The sequence below is a fragment of the Arvicola amphibius genome, chromosome 12, assembly GCF_903992535.2.
Source record: "Arvicola amphibius chromosome 12, mArvAmp1.2, whole genome shotgun sequence".
Taxonomy (NCBI): Eukaryota; Metazoa; Chordata; class Mammalia; order Rodentia; family Cricetidae; genus Arvicola; species Arvicola amphibius.
In genome coordinates, this window is record NC_052058.2 from 163709115 (window position 1) to 163733094 (window position 23980).

Genomic DNA, 23980 nt, shown 5'->3' on the forward strand with positions numbered 1-23980 from the left:
AAGCACTTGGTACGGATAGGTTTTCACAAGCTGACTGAAATGGTTGAAGATTCTACAGTCCAGTCAAACTCTTGCTAGACTAAAGGATGTCCAGCTGTCTAAAACAGCTCGCTCAGCTGCACTGAAGCAGAGAAATGAACAAAGTATCTGGAAACTAAAGTCAGGCCGAGGCATTGTGAGATTCTGCTCCTCCAACTCACCTGTCAACAGTCCAAGTCCCCATTGATAAAGCAGGTTACTAAGCAACTTCCCAGAGAAGCTAGAGGGTAGCCACCTCTTACAGCCCTTTGTAAGGGTGCTTGGTGAGTTAAAAAGGAGCTCTTAGCAGCGGTTCTGGTTTGGGCGCCCTTTTTCCTCCGCCTCCCCCCTGGAGCACCGGCTGAGGTGCCTGCTTCCTTGTACCTTGTCTTAGCCTTCTCAACACAAAGCAGTGAGGAGGAGGTCCTTACAGTCACATTTATACACGAGAGATCTCGTTGCCTAAGTGGGTGAGTGGAAACCCTGCAAGGTTTTTTTTTTTTCTTTTATCGCAGCTTCTTATTCTTCTACACCGCCCTGCTCTTCAACTCACTATGACGTCCATTGACTAATTTTTGCTTCCTCCATTCTGCAACTCTTACCGTTTCCTTTTACTGGGTTCGGTTTTTCCAGAGGCAATATGGGAGAGAGCCAGCTGGACTTTGTTTCCTAGCAATAAGGTCCCGTCCCATCGTTCCCCCTCCCCCTCCCCCACGTGTGATCTGCAGGCTTTACAGCAATCCACCACTCAGAAAAAAACAGGTGAGACGACCCCCTCCTCACCTCCCAACACACCTGGGTTAGAAAGGACTGCATCGTCTCAGCTGCGGGACTTCAGGCTATCCGTGAAATGGGTATAATTACTGCCTGCTGGGTTGGTAGGTTAGTGGAGACCATCTCTGTGAACAATGAATGCAAAAGCCCCCCAGCACACAGTAGGTCTGCCTCCTTCCCTGGTCTAGAGCTGGGAGAGTTAACTCGCAGGGAAGCAGGACACTCATCTCAGCCAGCATCGGACATACTGAAACCTGAAACTGTGGGAATGGACAGGAAACCGGAGCAGTCCTTGGAACTCTTTCCCACACGACCCTAGGGGGTGGGGCCTGGTGGTGGGGGCTAGACTCGATGTTCCATCTCGGGTGGGCAGCTCTATCCTTCGCTCGCCCTAGCTCCACCAGCAAGCAGCACCAGGCAGCAGCTCTTCAGCACCCCGCCTGCAGCTCTAGGCTTGGGAGAAAAAAAACAAAACAAAACAAAAAAATAGCCCAGCCGAGATCCTGAGGACGCACCGGCTGGCGACAGCTCTCCTGGCCTCCAGGCCTCCAGGCCTGTAGGGTCCAAAGCCTGGGGAGTTGGCCTCTGTGCCGGCTGACCTCGGGGACCCTGCGGGGCTGTGGGCGTGGCGAGAGGCCGCCTGCCGAGGCGCCCTGGTGGGGCTGGCCTTGTCTGTGTGTGTGTGTGTGTGTGTGTGTGTGTGTGTGTGTGCGCGCGCGCGCGCGGTGGGGTGGGGGGGGCGGATCGAGCGCGCGCGCGGTGGGAGGGGGGCGGATCGAGCGCGCGCGCGGTGGGAGGGGGGGCGGATCGAGCACGCGCAGGCAGCCGGGTCCGCGCTCAGCGCCGCCTCGTCCTCGCCCGGGGCTGCCCGGCCCCTCCCCTCCCCCGCGAGCTGCGCACCGGCAGCCGGCTGACCCAGCAGCCCGCGCCCTTGTCCGCGCGCGAGCCGGCGGCGGGCTCCACTCGGCCGGCGACCATGAGCGGCGGCGGCGACGACGTGGTGTGCACCGGCTGGCTGAGGAAATCGCCTCCCGAGAAGAAGTTGAGGCGCTATGTGAGTGAGGCGAGCGGGCGCGGCCGGGCGAGCGGGTGGACGGGCGAGCGGGCGGGCGGGCGAGCCGGCGGGCGAGGGGCGTCCGCGGCCCCGGAGGTGGGGGCGCCGAGCCAGGCCGGGGCCCCGCGGCCTCGGAGGGCAGGAGCGGCGGGGCACGAGAGGGGCGCCGTCGTACACCTGTCCCAGGTGCGCCGCCGAGGGGCGGGGCGCAGGTCGGGGCTGCGGCTCGGCGGCAGCCGCTGCTCGTCGCCCGCCAACCCCGGGAACTCCGCGCCGGGACGAAGTTTGGAGCGATCGTTCTGGGCGACACGGAGAGTTGACGCCCGCCCGGGGCCGAGGGGGCCGAGTCGCCCCGAGAGGGAGGGTAGGCTCCCGGGCCCACAAAGGGCGAGGCGCCGCGCCCCTCTCTCGGTCCCTTTCTCGGCCCGCCCCTCCCCAGTGGCTGCCGGCTTCCTCCCAGTCCGCGGCCGCTGCATCACCGGCAGCGTCAGCGGCATGTGCAGCGCTTGTCTTAAGTGACTCATTTGTTTGTCCCCCTTCTTTCTCATTATTCCGTACGTCTCTCACAGCCCCCAGCCCCCCCCCAACCCCCCGTGCGCGGTCGTCGCCCCACGGAGGTGACACTGCAATTTGGTCCGCTATAACTGGCCGGAGTTTTGTGTCGTGCAGCCCATGGTGTCTGGGGTCTGGCGAGATCACGGTTCTGAATTGCTAGGTGGTGCTAACTGACAGTGTTTACTGAAATTGCTGGGACAAGCTGTCCCTCTAGGTGAGAAGCTGACATCTGGGGGGTGCACCCCCTCCTTGCTTAGCGAGGTCAGAGAACGAAGTGGTGCCAGGATCTGAGAGTGGGGTAGTCCTGGGAGTTCAGAAACGGAAAGTCCGTTAAAGGAGTGCAGGTTCTCCCATCTTCTCCCTCTTCGCTTGCCAAGAAACGTCCTTGTTACGCTGGCTGGGAGTGCTGGACTCCGAGAAATCACTCCCACAGCCTGGAAGTGAGCGGTTGCTCCCAGCTGCACTGCATCAAGGGAGCTCCCAACAGACCCTGCCCTCTGTCAGCTGCGCTAGCGGCTGGCCATGGGGGACAGAAGCTTACCAGAGTTTCCTGTCTCTGCTCCCCAGATCAGAATCAAGGGACTTCTGGCCTCTGGACTGAGGAAGTGACATTCTGTTTTTCAAAGGAAGTGTTGTTGTTGGGGAGTGCAACTGTGTCAATGAAATCAGGCTCTGACTTAGGTCATTCGTACGGGGGTGGGTGGGGGAAATCTAAGGATTTGGTGTGTGACTTTTGAACATGAACAAAGATTTGACATATAGTACAGTAGAGGTGTTTAATGTTTAAGGCTCATTAAGGGGGGGATTAATGTGGGTAAAATATTTTAATTATTAGGAGAGGATTTTGTTTTGTTTTGCTTTGCCTGTTGCTGTAACCCAGGCCTATAATTTCAGTGCTTGCATTTGGGAGACAGAGACAGGAGGATCACAGGTTCAAAGCCAGCATAATTTCAGCATTCTAGGCCAGCTTAACGTACATGAGAGTCTGTCTCTCTTTTGAATAAACACAACCCAGCTCCCCCACCCTCAAACCCAACAAACAACACTCAAGATGGTGTTTGAGTGAACAGCACCAGGATGGCCCAATGGGTAAAAGTGCTTGTCCCTTGAGCCTGGTGACTGAAATTTGATCCCCTGGAAACCATGTTGAGATGGAAGAAGAGTTCTGACCTCCATGCTCATGCTGTGATGTGTATACGCACTCACATACCCAATAATAATTTTAAAAATTAGGGGAATTTTTTTTTTACTTAGGGGGTGTGGTTGGTCATGCCTGTAATCCCAACCCTTGGAAAGCAGAGGCAGGAGTATCAAGAGTCCAGAACCATCCTTGGCTGCACAGTCAGCTAAAGGCCAGTCCAAACTACATGACCAGCCAGTGGGATAGTGTCCTGTTTTTTTTTTTTAAATGCAATTTTCTAATTAGAAGGGAATGTAACATAGTTGGTAGAATGCTTGCCTAGCATACAAGATGTCCTTGGTTTTATCCGAGCACTGCCTAAAACAGGTCTGGAATGCCAAGGAGAAGGAAGAAGGATTAGAAGTTCAGGTCATCCTTGAACTGAAAAAAAAAAATACTACTACTTTAGAAGTCTTTGAAACTTTGTTTTTGAAACAGCTTGCAAAAAAGTTGATACTGTTGCTCTTTGACTCCTGGCTACATCAACCCTTCCCGCTAGATTCTCTTTATGACCTAGCTCCTGAGTGTTTTTTAGAACATCTTTAGCTCAAAATAGCCAAGTTTGGAGGCTTGTGTCAAACTCCGATTTTTACCCATTTAAACTCCTTAGTGCTCTTGGGTCCTCTGATGACCTCAGCGCCCCCCCCCCCCCCTTCACACATTCCCTGTGACTCCAGCCCCTAAGGCATCTGACTTAGGCAACAGCTTGTGTGACTGGAAGCTTCTCCAGTTGTAGCAGTCTAGTCCTGCTTCAAAAAAGCGATCTAACTAACCCAGGCTTCCTGAGCACCGCCTCCTTCTACATCCACCAAGTTTCTGGAGCAAACAGTTGACGTCTGCACGCACGTCCTCATTCTAGGGTAGGAACTAAAGGGCTTCCCTATGAACTCAAGGTCTTGCCGGTCCTGGGCAAATGGGCTATCACTGAATCCCCAGCCCTTACATTTTCTTTTAAAATCTTTTAAAATCTCTGCCAACTGCTTTGAGTTACAGCTCTGTTTTTGGTTTCTTAGAAGCTCAAATTAATTAGACTCAAACTTAGAGATATTTTCCCGTCAAATTGCTACATGCATCATCCCTAAATAGCTGTAATCGTCACGTGGTTATTGTAGATTGACATGTCTTCATTTTATGGGTGCATCAAGCATCAAAGATAAAGGAGAAAGTGGCTTATTAACTACATGACAGCTGAAGGCTATTTTGAAACCTAACTCTAATTTGTGGGAAAAGGTAGGCAATAGGGAAAAATACAGAAGTTCTGTTGCCGGAATGTGATGTGTTGTGTTGTTTGTGATAGGGTCTAACCCTCACATTGGCCTGAAACTCACTTTGTAGCCCAGGGTCGGGGTAATCTCCTGGTTCTCTCACGTGCTGGTATTGAAGGCATATGACACCACATCTGGCAACAGGGTTTTTTTTTTTTTTCTCATTGGATTTTCTAATTGATTAGCCATAAGCAAGAACAAATGATCTAGAACAGCATTTCTCAACATGTGGGTCGCTACACCTTTCACAGGGGCCGCGTATTGGATATTTACATGATGATTCAAAACAGTAGCAAAATCACAGTTATGAAGTAGCAATGAAATAATTTTAGGACTGGGGGTCACCACAATACGAGGAGCCATGTTAAAGGGTCGCAGCGTTAGGAGGTTGAGAAGCACTGAGCTAGAGAGTATTTGTTGTGTGTCCTAAAGAAATTGGGTGGGGAGGAGAAGGAACATACTTTGTGTTACCCAGAGTGCATCATGGGATTACACAGAGAAGTGGACGAGGAGCTTCGTCCCCGTGTATGGCTGTGAGAACACATGTATGAGAACACATGGGTACATGTATTTAAATATTAAACAGGATTTTGTGGAGGAAAAATTTACAGCACACAGTACGTTATAGGCTATTATAATTTCACAGTATGGCAAGATTTGAGGGAAAAGAAGATTGGTCACAGCGTTGCCCCCTGGTGGTTTATTTGAAGAAAGTTGTATTGGTTGTAATGAACAGCTGAGGGAACAAGCAGTAACTGTCTGTTCTTCTTTTATTATTATTAAATATGTGTGTTCCTGGCTTTGGATTAGTCCGCTAACCCAGCCCTTCAGTGTTCGCTGGTGACCTCGTCTTCTCATCACAAAGAAAATTGATCAGGGTATGGCCGTCCGCACAAATCACAGTCAGAAGTCCCAGTTTACCCGGGGTTTCCACGGTTTCTCTCCTCTGAGAGGAGGAGATGAGGCGCCCCCTCCCAGCTAATTCCTACCACCTTACTTTGGCTCAGATCCAGCCCCACCCCACCCACCCAGCTGGTCCCATCCTCACCCCTCACCCATCAAGTCTGATTTATGTCACCCACATCATCTTGGATGTGTGGCCTGGCACTGGAGCCCAATCAACCCCCCATGGGCCAGGGTTAAAGGGTGCCACCATGTCTACCTTATTGATAATTTAAAGGACCAGCTGTTATTTCACAGATTTTATCTATTCTGTTCTCTATTATAACATTTTTTCTATTTTTGATGAATACTGTTTTTCTAGTTTTTTTTTAAATGTGGGCACTTAAATTACTAATTTGAGACTTTTCTTCTAGTACTATTATATGCACTTAGTGCCATAAGTCCCCTTTGAGGGTTGTATTAGTTTATTCTAAAATTTTTTAATAATTTGTATTTTCGCTTTTCATTTAGTTCAGTGTCTGTCTTTTATTTCTCTTGAGACTTCTTTTGACTCATGGATTACTTGGATGTATGTTGTTTAGTTTCCAAATGTTTGTATGTTTTCTTGTTATTTCTCTGTTCTCAATTCCTATTTTGGCTCTATGGTGGGAATAAAATACATTCTGTATAATAACAATCATTTTAAGTTTGTTGAGATTTACTTTATGGCTCAAGATATGATTTTTCTTCCTTAATGTTCCTTGGCTACTTGAAATGTTTATTCTGCTATCACGAAGTAGTCTACAGTGCCAAGTAGACCAGGTGTGGTGGGGCACGTATATACTACTAACACTTGAAGGGATAATTAGGAGGGTTATGAGTTTGATGACCAGTGTTACATGGAGGTTTGAGGTCAGCCTAGGGCCACATAGCAAGACTCTGTCTCCAGAATACAACAAAAATATTACTTTAACTCAGTCCATTCTCCTGAGCTTTACTTGTGGAAGAGTTCTGCACGCGTATTTGTATGTGTATCGTGTGTGTCCTGGTGCCTGTGGAGGCCATAAGTGGCCGTTGGATACTCTGGAACTTGGAGTTCTAGATGGCTGTAACCTGCCATGAGAACTGGAAACAGAACCTAGTTCCTCTGAGAGATCAGCAGATGCTCTTAATGGCCAACTCATCTCTCCAGGCCCCCAAGTGTTAGCATATTTCATCTTAGCGATAGGAGCTCATGTAGCCCATGATAGTCTTGAGTATACTATGTCGTCCGTGTTGCCCTTCAGTCCCCTGAGCCTGTTGTCTCTAGCATCACATCCTAGTTCCTCGTGGAGAAGTAATCCACATGTTCATCCGTGAATGAATGGGTAAGAAAAATGTTATTTTTGCATACAGAAGAATAATCTTGCTGCGTGATGGTGGTGCACGCCTTTATTCCCAGCACTCGAGTAGAGGCAGGTGGATTTCTATGAGTTCAAAATCTGCATGGTCTACTGAGTGAGTTCCAGGACAGCCATGCTGCATAAATAAACCCTGTCTTGAAAAAAAAAAATTAAAGAAAAGAGGATAATAATGTTAAAAATGTTGACACATAGACATGTTACAAAATAGATGAACTTTGATGATATTATGATAAATAAGCTACTCACAAAGGACAAATATTATGTGACTTTTTTCATAACTTATCTAGGTCAGTGATGGAAAGAATGGTGATTTGGAAGGTCTGAGGAGAGAGACTGTAAGGACTCAGAGTTTCAATGATACAAGCTGAAAGTCCTGAGTAAGGATGGTCGTCATGGCGACACAACAATGTGAATGTCATTAATGCCAGCTCAGGGTAGTTTGTTTACCGCCGTAGCCACTTAAAAACAGTCACGATGCCTGATTTTACATTTTGTATTTTGTGTACTTTATAACAATTAAAAAACAAACAACTTCTGGGGGGGCTTGGAGAGATGGCTGTGTTCAGTTCCCAGGGACCACATGGTGATTCACAACCATCTGTAATTCCAGTACCAAAGGATCTGATACCCTCTTCTGGCCTTTGTGGGCACCAGGTCATATATACGGTGCACAAACATACATGAAGACAAAACACTTATACACGTAAAATATTAACAAAATTTAATTTTAAAAATCTGCATTTGGTAGGGGTTAGGAATGCTGCTAGTGTTGATTTTTTTTTTTTTATTGCTGATATTTCTAAGGAAAGAGAAAAGACAGAATGGGCTCTCCATAGCCTTAACAATCGTCAGTGTCTGAGCACCAGAGGCAGTGAATTTACACGAAGCTTGAAAGCACATCTGTTCCTTCCCCAAATGCAACACCTCTGGCATTGCTTTCTATCTCTGGCTGGTCTTTAGATCGAAGGGAGTAACGGGATACATACGATAGCCGGGTGCTACGCAAAATGTGCAGAAGTGTAAAACAGGCCTTGCCAGCATCCAGATTAACTCTGACAACTGTGACTGGAGAATATATCACATTCTTTCCCTTCCTAAAGGAGTAAATCAGTACCTAACCCTGCCTTCAAAGAACCCGAAGACTAGGGAGACGAGAAATGCACACGAGAAGCCAAATGCTGCCCTTATATGGGTAGAGATGATCCGGGACACACACCGTGGAAAGGCGAGAGCTCTAGGTATAGACAATGACAGCAGTTTTGAGACCGAAAGGAACCTGACTTAGACTCAGAAGTGTGTGGGCTGAAAAGGAGTACGGTGTGCAGGATAACAGAGGCTGAGAATATGAGATTAGGAAACAGTAAATCCATGCAGAACGGAGGAGTCAAGTCCTTAGAGGAAACCCGAAAGAGGATGTTCTCTGGAAGGCTTTGGATGGTAGGGTGTCATTGACTGGTGGAGCATCCCTCTTGCCCAGCAAGTCTGCCTCACAGCTGGCCCCTTTTCCTCTGTGAGATGTCAATCAGTGAGAGTTGACAGTGTTTGTCTTCAGAAGATCTGCCTCGGTGTTTGGGATCGCAAGTGAATTATTTCCTTCTCTGCTTCTTACTTTATTGCCTGTAAAACTGGGAATAATGTTTTTGTTTTATTTGGTTTGGTTTGGTTTAGTTTCTCTGCGTAGCTTTAGAACCTGTCCTGGAACTCACTCTTGTAGATCAGACTGGTCTCGAACTCACAGAGATCCACCTGCCTCTGCCTCCCGAGTGCTGGGATTAAGGGCGTGTGCCACCTCCACCCTGCTGGAATGATGCTTCTTATTCCACTGAGTTTGAGATTTACCAGCATAACATGGGAAAAAAAACCTCGAGTTACTGTGCCTAACACAGAGCTGAGTGGAAGTGTTCGGTGGCGGAGGAGGTAGCAGAGTGGGGGGATGTAGACTTTTACACTTATTGAACCTTTCATGGGAAATCTCACCATGACAATGAACATCTTCACATCCATTTCACACTGGGGCCAGATTAGCGTTGTGGTGGCATAAAGTGGGATTCCAAAGCTAGAATTGAGTGCTGAGGAGTTAGATTTGCCTACAAGGACCATCTCAAGGGTCTTCCAGTTTCAAAGAATGGAAATTAAATCACAGTGAGTTGTCCGAAGCCATGACTTTGAGAAATGTCTGTGTGCTGGGAGTGTGGAGCTACACGTAAGAGTCTGGGACACACATTTGACACGGTTCTGAAATGTCAAAACCTTCTAGGTAGTGGTGTGTTTGCTTTCGTTCCTCTGATAAAATGTTGTAATTAAAAGTAACTTAGGAAAGAAAGAGTTTATTTTGGTTTATCGTTGCAGAGTGTTTGAGTCCATGGTGGCAGGGTGCTAGAACAGGAAGCTGGCTAATAGCATTTCATTTATACACCAGGAAATGGTGAACTGGAAGCTGACCCCCAGTGTCCCACAAGGCGGTACCTCCTAAAGGCTCCACATCCTCCTCAAACAGCACACACGAACTGGGAACTAAGTGTTCAGATACCCGAGTTTATGGAAGACATTTCTCATTCAAACTGCTCCTCGAAGTGATCCTTCAAACTCAGCTCAGAGATCCTCTCCAAGTGTCTCCAAAGTGAGCCTTTGATTGACTTGCTTCTAAAATACATTTTAAACTCCAGCATTCTGATGCTGGGCTGGCAGTTTCCTTTTGTGGTTCCCAGACAACGTCACGTCTTGTTTGGCACAGGGTATAGGTGTGGTGCCATTCTTTAGGCAACAGCTCCAAGACAGTTACAGTCATTGTCATCAATGTATTAGAACTCCTGTACTCTGGATTTCTGCTTTTACTGACTGACAAGTTGTTGGAATAGTGGGGTCAGGGACTGGGGAGATACTTTAGTTAATAAAGCACTTTTCCATCAAAAAGGGAGGGTCTGAGTTCAATCCAGCTATTGATAAGCTTGCATTTTATATTCTGCTTCTCCCCCATACACTGTAATTATGAATAGGTGCATTTACTTCTCCACAATAATTGTCCAGTTTTGAATTATTGAAATCTTGATTATATAGACAAATAAAGCAAATTGTGAAATGAATAAAGATTCATATGATATCACATTATCAAGACATCATGCTTGTTTCCTTTTTTTAAACTTGTAGCACCTGGTATTCCCAGGTGGCCTCTCATCCAAGTACTACCCAGGCCCATCTCTGCTTACTCTCTGAGATCAGAAGACACAAGGTGTGGTCTTCTTTTAAATCCTAGAAGAGTCTATAAATCTTAAGGTTATCATCTTAGTGAAGATGCCGTGTATTCCATATCTATTTCCCACTTGGACATTTATGTTGCTTCCAGTTATTTACTAGCATATGCAATCTGTATGTCATAGAGGTGGCACTCTTCTAAGAATTCCACTGAGCTGTTAACCATTGTTATTTATATAGCATGCTATAACTACAGTTCCCATGGGAGATTTCCTGGAAAGAAAATCAGCATCGTTCCTTAGTCTGCCTTAAAAGAATGTGTCAGTTGGAGTTCTGGTGGTTTGCACAGCCCAGTTCTTTATTCTTTAAAGTTTTGAACAAACATTACATTAGGGTTGGTGGCATTTCCTTGAATAAGAAAGGACCAGAGGGGACTGGTGAGATGGCTCAGTGGGTAAAGAGCATTTGCTACCAAGCCTGCTGACTTGGGTTTGATCTCCAGAACCTACATGTGGAAGGAAAGAACTGACTCCCCAGGTTGTTCTTCATACATATGCTGTGGCTTGCATAGGTCCTCCTCCCCCTTATATACAGGCAATTAATTGATTAATTATGTTGTTTTTAAAGGAAAGTTGAAAGCAAGATTGTTTCAGCTACAGGTTCTGGAAACTTTTACAGAATGAGACATTAAAAATTAGTTGGTTTTTTGTTTGCTTGCTTTTTTGAGACAGGGTTTCTCTGTAGCTTTGGAACCTGTTCTGGAACTTGCTCTGTAGACTAGGCTAGCCTCAACAGAAATCCACATGCCTCTGCCTCCTGAGTGCTGGGATTAAAGGCTTGCGCCACCACTGTCCCGCAAAAACTAGTTTGTTTCTTTTCATGCCATACATGGTGGCATATGCCTTCTAGTTCCCTTACATGGCAGGCTGAGGTGGAACCTGGGCAACATAGAGAGATACGATCTCAAAATTGAGCAGAAAGGGGGGCTCACAAGGCCTTCACTCCTATCTGAGGATCTATAGGCAATTAAGGGTTGCTAGAGGAGGAGGAGGAAATATTTTCTTCAACAGTGTAGCTACTGGTAAGATGCCCATGTTCCTAGTGTCACCATTGCTGCTGTAACCAACGCTAATAAAATTCACTAGGACGGACACACACACACACACACACACACACACACACACACGGAAGTAAAAGGGGGTCTACATGGAAAAAGGAAGGAGAGCAACAGGAATGGGAGAGGGACAAGAAAGGGTAATAAGGGGAGAAAATATGATCAAAATACATTACAAACATGTATTGTGAGATATATTTTCTGTATAATTAATATATTCTTAACAACACATAAAAACAAAAATAGAATTTTTATTGACCCTTAAATTTTACTTCTATAATGTAGTTATTGTAAAAATAGATAACAGCAAAGTAACCATAGTAGCAGGATCTGCAACAAAGTAACCATATTATAGGAGGACCTGCAACAAAGTAACTGTATTAGCAGGACCCACAACAAAGCAGCCATAGTAGTGGGACCCGTAACAAAGTAACCATAGGAGTGAGAACCGCAACAAAGTAACCATAGAAGCAGGACCTGCAACAAAGTAACCATAGTGGGGCTGCAACAAAGTAACCATATTGGCAGGACCCACAGCAAAGTAACGATATTGGCGGGACTTGGAACAAAGTAACAGTTTTAGCAGGACCCCGTAGCAGGATGTGCAACAAAGTAACAATATTAGTGGGACTTGCAACAAAGGATACACAATATTTAAATGTATTTCTTTTGTCTATTTTTCTGTATTTACATATTTGTATCATTTATAAACTGTGGAAAACTGTTCATCCTGTGTATTACCTTAAGTTGGTATATTAAAAATATTGTGTCAGAAAATAGTCTCCTAAGACATAGCTTGCTTGCTTGTTTCAGAGAGGGTTGTATAGCCTCAGCTAGCCTGGAACTCACTGTGTAGTCTAGGCTAGCCTCAAACGCATAGAGATCCACTGGCTCTGTCTCCTGAGTGCTGTGTAATATTTGTTATATTTTATAATATTTAATCCTGTCACTAAAGGTGTTCACCACCATACCCAGTAAACCACGGCTTTTTAAATGACTTGGAGCTTCTCAAGTATATGTAATCAATTTTTATCCGTTTCATGCTCCTTTTAAAGACTGTATTTTTATTCTTTGACAATTTAATATAAAATATTTTGATTACATTTACTTCCCATCTTATCTCTACCTCCCTAATCCCTTGAACTTCTTGTCCTCTTTTGTCTTTTTAAAAATAAGCCATGGAGTGCAGCTGTGCTATCCAATACACTCCTGGTGTGAGGCATTCACTGGGGTATGGTGGGCCTAGTAGGGATAGCACCTTTAAGAATGCTGACTTTCTGCCCCCAGAAACCATCATCTGCCCATACTTCGGGGGCCTGTAAACCTTCCTCCTCCATGCTGTGCTGACTGGCTCAGTCTGTACAGGCCTTCACAGCGACTTAGAGTTCACGAGTGCAGCAGCATTTCGTGCCCTTGGTATTCACTGATTCATTATGAACTCACTCTGTAAATGTAGATGCTTACCTGGATCTAGATCGATGGTATGACACTTCTTCCCATAGTCTGTCTTCTGTCTCTATTATCTCTTCTCCACATGACCTTAGGTTTGAAGTCCAGTGAAATGTTGATTTCTGCAACAAACACACTGGCTTTTAATTGCTATGGTCATACTAATTGCATACTGTCTCTTTTGTACTTTCTTACTAGGTTATTATTGTATGAAAAGGGAGAAACTTAGCACTCTGTATTAAGTTCTAAAATGCTGTAGTAGCTAGCAAGAAACAGCATTCGCCACTAAGATGATCATTCAGACCCTCGAGTCTGTGTGTGTGTGTGTGTGTGTGTGTGTGTGTGTGTGTTTCTCGAGACAGGGTTTCTCTGTAGCTTTGGGGCCTGTCCTGAAACCAGGTCTTGTAGACCAGGCTAGCCTCAAACTCAGAGATCCGCCTGCCTCTGCCTCCCGAGTGAGTACTGGGATTAAAGGCTTGCGCCACCACCGCCCAGCTATATTTTTAAAATCACTCTTGAGATGACCAAAAAGCACTTATTGGCATACAGTCTTCATGCAATGTTGGGTCTTGGACAAATAACTCCTTTCAAGTATGTCGTAGCCATTGACCATGCTCATTCTGTCCCTTTCCATCATTTTAGTCCCCCTCCCTCTCTCTGATGCTCAACTGTCTCCCTCCTCATGTAATCTTATGCTTTCATGACATAAACATAGAAGAAACATGATGCCTCTATACAAAGTCCTAAGACCCTTAATAAAAAGTGGCGTTCATTTTTCTACATCTGACTTTCTCACTCAATATGATGATCTAGTTTCATCTAATCTTCAACAAATATGATTTTTATTATTCTTCATGACTACATGAAAAAATTCAAGTGAATTTTCAGATGCTAATGGTATATGTGTATAAAAGCATGCTCTCTGAAGTTAGTCCTGGATTGGAGTCCAAGCTTCCCTCCCATTGTTGTGTGGGATTGGGTAAATTTTTTCCCCTTTCTGAGGTTTAATTTCCTATTCTGACTGGGCCAGAAAGGAAGCCAGACTGTCCTGGGGAGTCTCTGTAAAAGGGAAGACATCTAAAACAGTTTTCTTGTAGTGTCCGAAGAGCTGCCCACAGGGATGCCAGGTCTGGTGGGAAGGAGGAGCTCCTCCAGGGGAAAACATCAGACGTGTGGGCAACATTTGAGATGGGCCCCCAAAATGAATCACGATCAGATGTTGCATGAGGTAAGTCTCCAGAATCATAACTGAAAAGCCCTTGAGAGAGAACCGCTAGATTCATAGGCACATCTGGTCAGATCACTCACTCATTCCTGCGGAACTACAGGCTATCCTCCACTCAAGTTAGTTTTCTTTTCTCTGTTTGAGACAGGGCCAGATGCATTCCAGATAGTTTTAAACTTGGTAAGTGTATAAGGATGGCTTTGAGCTCCTGATACCCCTTGTATCAACCATCTAAATGCTGGCACCGTAAGTGTGTGCCGTCACATCTAGCTTAATGTTATTTCAAGTTTTCTCATCTACAACACCCGAAGTCACTTCCTAGCTACGTCATTTATATCACAGAGTATCTAACATTTAAACAAGCAATTCCTTTAAAAGTATGAGTTGATAATACATGAATATATTCAGTCAGTAGCAATCAAAGAAATCTAAACAAAATTGTCAAGTATTTTAAAAAAATTATGTCTAGTATCCAAGAGAGATCATGGAAACCCAAGTTCTACCTATCCTTTCTGAAATTCTATTTGTTACAGTGCATCCAAAAGCCTTATGACTAACTCCACCCTGTGAATTAGAAATTTAATTTGTAGGAATTCATCCTAACCATAGAAATCTTTGTTTTAAAGTGTCATATCATTTAAACTAGTTGAGATCTGAGAGGTATGAGGAGAGCATTGCTTAGCATGAGTGAAGCCCTGGGTTCATTATGCTAGAAAAACAAACAGACAAACAAACAAACAACATTAGACCTTAACCAAAAGGCAAAGAAGCCACACAATAAACAGTTAAACATCTAAGTGTCCAAGAACAGAACCATATTTTTTTCACTGTAATTACTGTTACTATGTACCGTAGTATTTAAAATATTCCTGACAATATATTCAGCATCACAGCAACCTGTTAAGTAATTGTGTAAGGGAAGGCCAAACAGAATTTTCTCAGTTACACCGCAGATGGTAAATAGAAGGCACAGCCGCAGGCAGAGGTAAGATCCCACCAGGTCAAGAGAGCAGTCGGTAAGCAGGGCTGACATAATCCCATACGATCACTTCTTTGAGTCTCAGGATCTTCTAACCCAATCATGACATGTGTTCCTGTATATCGACGACCTTTGCCACAATCCACAAGAGAGTGGGAAGAAATTGTTGACCCTTTGATCTAGCGGGTTCTGAGAAAGAAAAGAACAAAGGAGAGGGCCCGTTCCTGGTGAATATGCAAGTAGGCAGGCAACTACAGTTCTTCCTGCTCCAGTCCAGACAGAAGGGAAATGGAGTAACTAAGGGGCAGGGATGCTATCACCCCACCACTGGTATAGACAGAAGTCTGATCGGTCTAGTGGTCTCATGGAAATTTGCCAGTTCTCCATCCAAGAGGGCTTAGTACGGTAGTAGAGGATGGCAAAAAATGGCCCAACAGAGAACGTTAGAGCTGAATGTTGTTCTTTAGGTTTGAAGACCACACAGTGAAGGAACTCATTCTCCAAATACACATCTAGGCAATGCTGGTTAAGCAATGAGGAACTTTGTTCAGGAGACTCCAAGGCAGCTAGCCGCCGAAAGTCTTTGCGCCTTGCCCTCACAGCCGTACCTCTATCCGAATAACTAGAGTCTAGAAGGGCACGGGGAAGAAACATCAGAGACTGTGCACCTTCTGCACAGCGAGAAACAGAGCAGAAGAACCAGGAAAAGAATGAAACAGATCTACCCTTCACATCTGCAGAAACGCTAGAGTAGCCAGAGGGGGGACATGGAAATTTTCAGTGGTGGATTTTGAATCATCCAGCATGGCCAGAAAGTCGTGTGGGCCCAGCACGAGGCTCATGGAAAAGGGAGATTTTTGTCTTTTCTAAAGAAAAACATTCACATTTACCTTGCTTTGGCCTACAGCTGTTAAACTAACCAACCAAAGTTACCATTATTTCCATACAGACTAGGAAGAAGGAAATAGTTACATATTTTTTTTCCTCTCAGTTCTACTGGTTATCCTAGTTACTTAATCATGAAACTTTGGTCACAATAAAACATGTTTGAAACCATACTAAAGTATGTTTCCGTGGCATAAAACAGCATTTTCATTTTTGCACGTGGATTCTGTGGGTCGGGAACTCAGACAGCAGAGCGAGAACCTACTTGTGCTTGCCAGCATCCAGGGTCTGAGCTGGGAGAGCCGGTGGCTTGAAATAATGGCTCGAAGTGTCTTCGCTCACCTGTCACCGGGCCTGCGGTGACTCAAAAAACGCCACTCAGCACTTTCACGCACGTGTGCATATCTTTACGTGCAGCCTGGACTTCCTCAAAACACTCAGAGAATGTAGACTTCCTTACATGGTGGCTCAGAGCTGCAGGGGCAAGCATCTCTATGGTCAGGACTTTATATAGCCTCAGAAGTCATGTGTTACTTTTGCCATTTATTGATTGACTCACAGATCCCTTTTGATTCAAGGAAAAGGAACACAGATTTGAAACTTCTTGATAGATGGAATATAAAGAATTTGTGGTATTTACTTATTTTTAGATGTTCAGATTTTATTTATTTTATATTGGTGGTAGGCCATGCACATGCCGTGGTGTGCAGTTGGGTGTCAGAGGCCAACTTCCAGGACTCAGTTCTCTCCACCATGTGGGTTCCAAGGATTAGACTCATTATCTGACTTGGCAGCAAATGCCTTTACCCGTCGAATCAATTTTGCTGGCCTAATTTGTGAGCTCTGCTCACAAATGGGTATGTATGCATGCACACCACACACATGGGTGCCTTCAGAGACCAGAAGAGGGCATTCGATCTCATGGGGCTGCATTTCCAGGCGGTGTGAGGCACCTGACATGGGAGCAAAATGTGGGTCCTCTGGAAGAGCAGCACACGTGCTCTTAACTGCTGAGCCATCTCTCTAGTCTTTGATTTTATACTCTGTTCTTTTCATTCCTCCACAGAGTTAGAAGGGTCAGGCTTCTCTCCGTCCTCTCCTTCTTTCTGACCAGAGCTTCTAGATCATATACCTTTTTCTACCTCAAGCCCACCTGCAAGCAGGGAGACACTTGACAAAATGCAGAGAAGCTATCTTGACACAAAGACCCAAGTCAGGAAGTCTTTCAAAACTGGTTTAACAGTTCTCCGTTCTATCAAGGTTCATAGTAAAGTGACTTAAGCTCTGGCAAGAATAAAATAGACAAACTTCCTCCCATCAAACCACATTTCCATGGCGCCAGCATCACTCAGGAGCTTGGAAGGCAGGTAGGAAGTTGTAGGGTTCTCAGAAGAGCGCTTTAAAAATGCATTGTCCTCTTTCTTAAAGACACATGATTGGTTTTCTGATTTAAAGCTGTAGATGAGTTTGACCTGATTGTTAAATAGATGCTTGGATGATTTACATGAAAACTGAGACAAAACCCAGGTCCCCATCTCACTCTTTATAAAGATTTCTAGCACGATTTCCAAACGACTTGATGAAGTTAAAAAGGTATAAACCCTGGAGTCAGCTGTGATGTGGGCGCCTTTAATCCCAGTCTTCAGGAGGCAGAGACAGTCAGATCTCTGTGACTTTGAGGCTAGCCTTGTCTACATAGTGAGTTGCAGGCCAGCCGGGGCTATTTGGTGACAGTCTCAAAAATGGTTCACACACATACATGCATACACATACATGCGCACATAGGTAAAGGTTCTTATCACCAAACCTAACAACTGTAGGTAAGGAGGCCGCTTGTTGGTTCCTGGCTGCCTGGCTAGCTTACACCCGAAATAATCACACAGGAACTGTACTAATTAAATCACTGCTTGGCCCATTAGTTCTAACTTCTCATCGGCTAACTCTTATATTAATTTAACCCATTTCTATTTATCTGTATATCGCCACATGGCAATGGATTACCTGCTAAAGTTCCCAGCATCTGTCTCCGCATGGCTTCTCTCTGATTCCGCCCTTCTTCCTCCCAGCATTCAGTCTAGCTTTCCCTGCCTACCTAAGTTCTGCCTTGCTATAGGTCCAAAGCAGTTTCTTTATTCATTAATGGTAATCACAGCACATAGAGGGGCCTCGCACATCACACCACTATATCCAGCTATAAAAATTTTAAGAAAAATGTAAATATTGATTTGCTTTTATCCTAAGTAAAGCAGAGCCTATAAGGGATAAGACTTAGGATATGTGTTGTTCAGAAGTCCATATGACTTTGCCGCCTACCCCCTGATTAAAAACCTTCACAAAGAGAAAAAAAAGGAGGTACAAATGTCCTGGTTTTCCCAAAATGAACTCTTTTTATGAGACTACCCATGGTGGCTGTTAAGGTGGATTTTTATAAGACCACCCATGGTGGCTGTTAAGGTGGACTTGATTAAATAGCACTGTTTACAGCTTGCTGCCGTGGGCACTAACGTGTCAGAGGTTTTCCAACTGCCTTTTAAGCCAAGGAGAAAGATACTAAGCACTTCCTTATCTGTATGAACTTCCATCTCTAAGTGTTCTATAAACTGGGGCTGTGGCTATTGAGATTTATGCCAGAAAGTCCTGTGCTTTTCTGTCCTTACGTGTGGTGTGTATGTTGTTCGGGTATAGCGTGCCTCAAAAGCTGCCCACTCTGCAAACTGTTGAGTGTGTGATGGGATGAGAACTGAGGGGCTGAGACCATCCTGAAAACAACCAAGCAAGTCTTAGGTAACAAATAACTAAAATGCCTGTCTGTACGTGACAGTGATAGCATGGGTTTGCCTTGCGAGGGATAAAAATATTACAACAGGAAGTCTCGTTAAACTGGTAACGGTGGTGACTGGAAAGATTCAGAAGGGAGAAATGGACGAACTTCAACTTTTTAGCCTACTTCCTCATTTATGTTCAGGCTGACCTCAAACTCCTGGTCTTAAGGTGATCCCTTCTGAGGACTGAGTGATATCCTATTATATATTGATCTGTATATCATGCTTTATTTGTGGATTCTCATCAGTTGATAAGCATTTGTATTGCTTTTACTCCTTGCCTATTAAGAATAATGCCACTAGGACCATTCATGTGTTTTTGAATGGATGTATTTTTAGTTCTTTTGGCCATATGCCTAAAAGTAGAATTTCTCAGTCATATGGTGTGTTTAATTCTGTGAGATTAAAATTGTTCTCAGAGTTGACCCTATTAGAGATCCGTAATATTCATAGACACAAATGTATTTTCAATTCCCAAACTTTCAGGGAATTTATTAGAGTTTGGGGAACAGTATCTTTCAGTGCTTTGCATGTTTAGGGAAATCGACTTTATTGTGGATGAGTCTAAAGGGGCTTCTAATTACAATTGGACTAGAAAAAGAGAAATCAGTTCTTTCCCATGTGTGGTGACTTTGTGTTGTCTTCACTCTGCAATACACACAAACTTACATCATTGCTATTTTTTGGACGGTCCATTAGGTATAAATCTTCCCCTTTGAGAATCCAAAGCTTTCTTTTGGAAACCTGTGGCCCTGCAGAGGAGCGCTAAGAAAATACAGACCCTACTCATTGCAAGCAGGATACCTCTCACGGAAGAGCTCAATTATACGACGGTCCTTGGCCTTTGGGAGCCTAGAGTAGACCCAATTAATGGGTAACGGACAGGTAACCACCGAGAAAGTGCTAGAATGTTGACTTAAGGTACCGTGAGAACACAGAAGGAGAGTTAATGAACAGATGATGAGGGACAGGTTTGATGAGGTGTGAACCGGGTCTGGAAGGCCCAGCAAGAGCTGGACCAACAGAAGAGAAGAAGAAACTCGGTGAGAAAGCACACCTGGCAAGGCTGCTGCTGAGTGACTGGAATGGAGCTGAGCTACGGGAGAAGAGGTGGGACTGCGAGCTAAATAGATGTTCTGGGACTCTGAACATCCATAAATCCATTGAAGGCTCTAGAATGGTAAATCCATGTAATTTGCTTAATGCGGTCAATCATTCAAACACGTGTCTTTTGCTTTTGAGTAGTGCATTATGACTCATGAAAACAGGGAAAAGAGAAGGAGTGAGAAAGTTTTTAGGGAAATTAGACAGGAAGGCTGCTCACCAATCTGCAGTATAAATCAGGGCCAGAGGATGTTTCCTAATCCCACAGGCAGCCCCTGTAAGGGCAAGGAAGATGACGCTCTTATCCTACTTCTGATGTTAACTGAACTTGGTGCCTTTGGCCAGTTCACTACTTACTGAGATTCATCCTCAAGAAAGACAGTACTGCATGCACAGGATAGCTGGATTCTACGCTAAGAACTGCATGCATTCGCTCATTAAATACAATTCAGAGATCAGAAAATTGAGGAATAGAAAGACTAAAGAAAACACTGGGGGTTACATTCTAGTAAATGAGGTGGATGGGATGGAATTTGTCCAGAAGAAATGAGTTAAAAGTACTCAAATTAGTATTCAGGACACAAGAGGAAAGGGTGGGCTTATATCAGATTGTAGAGGAACGTGGAATGCTGTGTTTTCTTTGTATTGTGTTCTGTAGCTACTAAGGAATCATCATCTAATTTTCAAATGAAACCTTAGAAATATTCTCATTCAGTGTTCATCAAGTCTAGGATGAAATGTGTTTAAGCATATACCATTATTTTCGTACTATTACACAAGAAAAACAAAAGGCCATTGTAGGGCTGGAATGATAACTCCATGGCCAAGATCCGTTACTGCTCTTGCAGAGAACCAAGTTTGGTTCTGAGCTGCATCTGCCTATTACTCTGCCTAATAGCTCGCAACTGCCTATTACTCTGGGGCCAGCGGGATTGCAGAATGTCTGCTTCAATGGGTATCTGTGCTCACATGCACATGCCTATGTGCTACACACCCGTGTGCATACACACACACACACACACACACACACACACACACACACACACGGGGAGGGGCGTGAGATAGAGAAGAAGAGGGAGCGGGAGAAAGGGAGAAAGGCAGCAGACAGTCTGGAGGAATCCGTTCTCTCCTCCCCACCATGTGGATGTTCGGGGTTGACTCAGGTCCTCAGATTTGGTGACAAGTGCCCTTACCACTGAGCAACCTTGCCAGTTCCTATTTAATCTCCTTGTCACTCAAATGAGGTAGGGTTACCCATCCCTTGTTTATAAAAGCCAGGACAGGATACTCATAGAAAGACTAGTCTTATTCAAGATGAGAGGTCATCCATCACTGCTCTGAAGGGAATGAGCAGCTCATCCGTGAACAAACCAAAGCCTGCTGTGTCCCCACCCAGTGCTGGACAATGATATCACCCTCATTGCAGTAACAGGAATTTCTTTCTTTTCTATTTTATTTTTTAAAAAAGAAAACAAACTATCTTTTTTTTCCTTTCACATACTAACCCCAGTTCCTACTCCTTCCCCTCCTCCCATTTTCTCCACATTTCCCCACACCCACCCCACCCCATCCTCAGAGAGGATAAGGCACATTGCTTTGAGGAAGGTCCAAGGCCCTCCCTACTATATCTGGGCTGAGCAAGGTATCCATCCAAAGAGAATGGGTTCCCAATAAAGCCAGTACAATCAGTAGGGATAAATCCTGGTGCCACTACCAGTGGCCCCACATTCTGCCCCAGCCATACAACTGTCACCCACATTCCAGGGATCTAGTTTGGTCCTTTGCTGGTTCCTTCCCTGTCTGGCTGAAGTTGGACCTCCCATTAGCTCAGTTAAGCTGTTTCGGTGGGTGTACCCATTGGGGTCTTGGCCTCCTTGCTCAGATTCTCACTCCTCCCACTCTTCAGCTGAACTTTGGGAGCTCAGCCCAGAGCTCTGCTGCGGGTCTCCGCCTCTGTTTCCATCAGTTGCTGGATGAAGGTTCTATGGTGACATTTAAGATATTCATCAGTCTGACTACAGGGCAAGGGCAGTTCGGGCACTCTCCTCTATTACTTAGGGTCTTAGCTGGGATCATCCTTGTGGTTTCTTGCTAGCCCCATAATGGCTCCCTCAATCGAAGTATCTCTTTCCTTGTTCTCCATCTCTGTCCTCCCTCCGTCTTGACTATCCCGTTCCCTCAACAACTGGAGGATAATCGAAATTGTATTTAAAAGAAGAAAACTCACTTGCCCCCTGTTAACAGTCCAACCAGAGAGAAATCTTCTGTGTTGGCGGTCAGAAGCCTTTCCTAAGGAGCGGTGCATTCTTCTCCTGTGTTCTTGTGCTTACCCATAGTAAGGAGGAAGCCAAGGCAAGGAGGCAGCAGGGACATTTAGTCAAGGGGGGACTGAATTTTAATCAGATCTTCATAGTTTCAGTTTCTAGAAAGTATCTGTAGATCTCTTGCTCTTACAACATCAGCCCCTGTGTTTGTTTCTCAGACCGAGTGCCTAGAGAGTCAGTGATAAGTAGCTGACTTCCCTGCAGAGACGCCTCCTCTCTGGAGAACAATGGTCTTAAATCAGACCAAAGACATGCTAGCTTACAGCAGGAAGTGATGTGAACAGCGGGAGCTATTGATCGGATGATTCAGAAATCTAAACAGTCCGAAAAAAACCGCTCATTCTGATTTTCCTTGTTGAATATGGAGTGAGCACTTACTGATTGCCCCCCCCCACCCCCCGTCATCCCTTTTAATCCTTGGTAGCTGTCTGTGTGCTTCGTAAGAAACTGGCTTCTGGCTTCGTGTACCCTGTGTTTCCGTGTGGCTAGACAGTACATTCCATCCCCAGGCCTCTGTAACTATTTAACTTATTGGGCCCTAAGCAGGTACAGTCTGAATGTATTTTCATTGGTGGGATTCTTCATTCTGCCACCAGATTGGTTAATATAAGAAGTGGCCGTCCTGACTTTGGGCTTACAGAGAAGCTCACATCATTGTGATACGCAGCAATGCCCATCTTCCCATTGACCTGCTATGAAGACTGCATGGGGTCTTGGTTATAAAGCACCTTATAGAAAGCCTAGCATAAAACATAAATCTGGGTTTTTAAATATTTTTTAATTACACAACGACAAAATCCAGCTCAGGCAAAATGAAGAGAAAACAGAAATGTATTTGGGTGATCATAGGAAGCTCATAAAACTGGAAGAAGTGTTTCCGATTCCAGAGCAACTCTGATGGCCCTGGACTTGCAGTCGTACTTGGAGCTTCCAAAGCTCCTCCTGCATTGCTTACTGTTTGACTACAGCTGGTTTGCTTCTCCCCTTAGACCAGCTTTCTCCCAATGATAGGAAAGAAGTTTGCAGTCAGCTGATGCTCCTTCCCCCAGTTATTCTCTGTCTGAGACTCTTACAAGGCCTCTGTTCCTAGAACTCTAAATGGAAAGGCCAGGAATAACCCAGGTTATACTTTTACCTCTTGGCTAATCCGTGTGGGCAGGGGCTGGAGAACCATGCCACTCAGCCCAGAGCCGTTCAGCCCAGCTCAGCCCAGAGCCGCTCAGCCCAGCTCAGCCCAGAGTCGCTCAGCCCAGAGCTGCATGTCTCCCACCTGATTGCTGTGATGGATGTGTCCTGTTTGTATGGCACACAGAATGGTTTCCCCATGGAAAAGGAATCATTGCGAATGATAAAGCATGTGTCCATAGTTTGGCTTTTTGTCCTAAGTTTGTTCATTCCTTTTATCTTTCTAATAGATTGAGGGGAGGTGGAAGTTAAAAAGTAGGGGAGAATAAAGTATATTATTGTGTGTTTTTATGTAGTAAGTAAATTACATGCGCTGTTTTATTATATTCATTTAATTATTATTATTATCCTATAGGGTAGATAATGCACTCACTTCATCCACCCAGAAAGAAGCTCAGATTAAGGAACTTCTCCCCGAGTCATATAAATGATAAAGCCTAACACTCTGGGTCCACTTATCTACAAAGCTTATCAGACATTTCTGTACTGTGTTCTACAAAATAAAGTGAGCGTGGCCTGCTCCACCACCTCTCTGGAATCCCAGACCCTGGCTAGAATTTGAAAAGAGGC

At 45.0% G+C, this 23980-nt stretch overlaps 1 protein-coding gene across 1 annotated transcript in view; it reads left to right on the plus strand.

Moving 5' to 3' along the window:
• Positions 1-1750: 1750 nt before the first annotated feature.
• Gab2 (GRB2 associated binding protein 2) overlaps positions 1751-23980 on the plus strand; it is a 139463-nt gene continuing 117233 nt past the window's right edge. Inside the window, exon 1 of the mRNA XM_038313706.1 lies at positions 1751-1846. Coding sequence (XP_038169634.1) covers positions 1769-1846 — 78 coding nt within the window. The 5' untranslated portion in view covers positions 1751-1768. The remainder of the gene's footprint in view (positions 1847-23980) is intronic.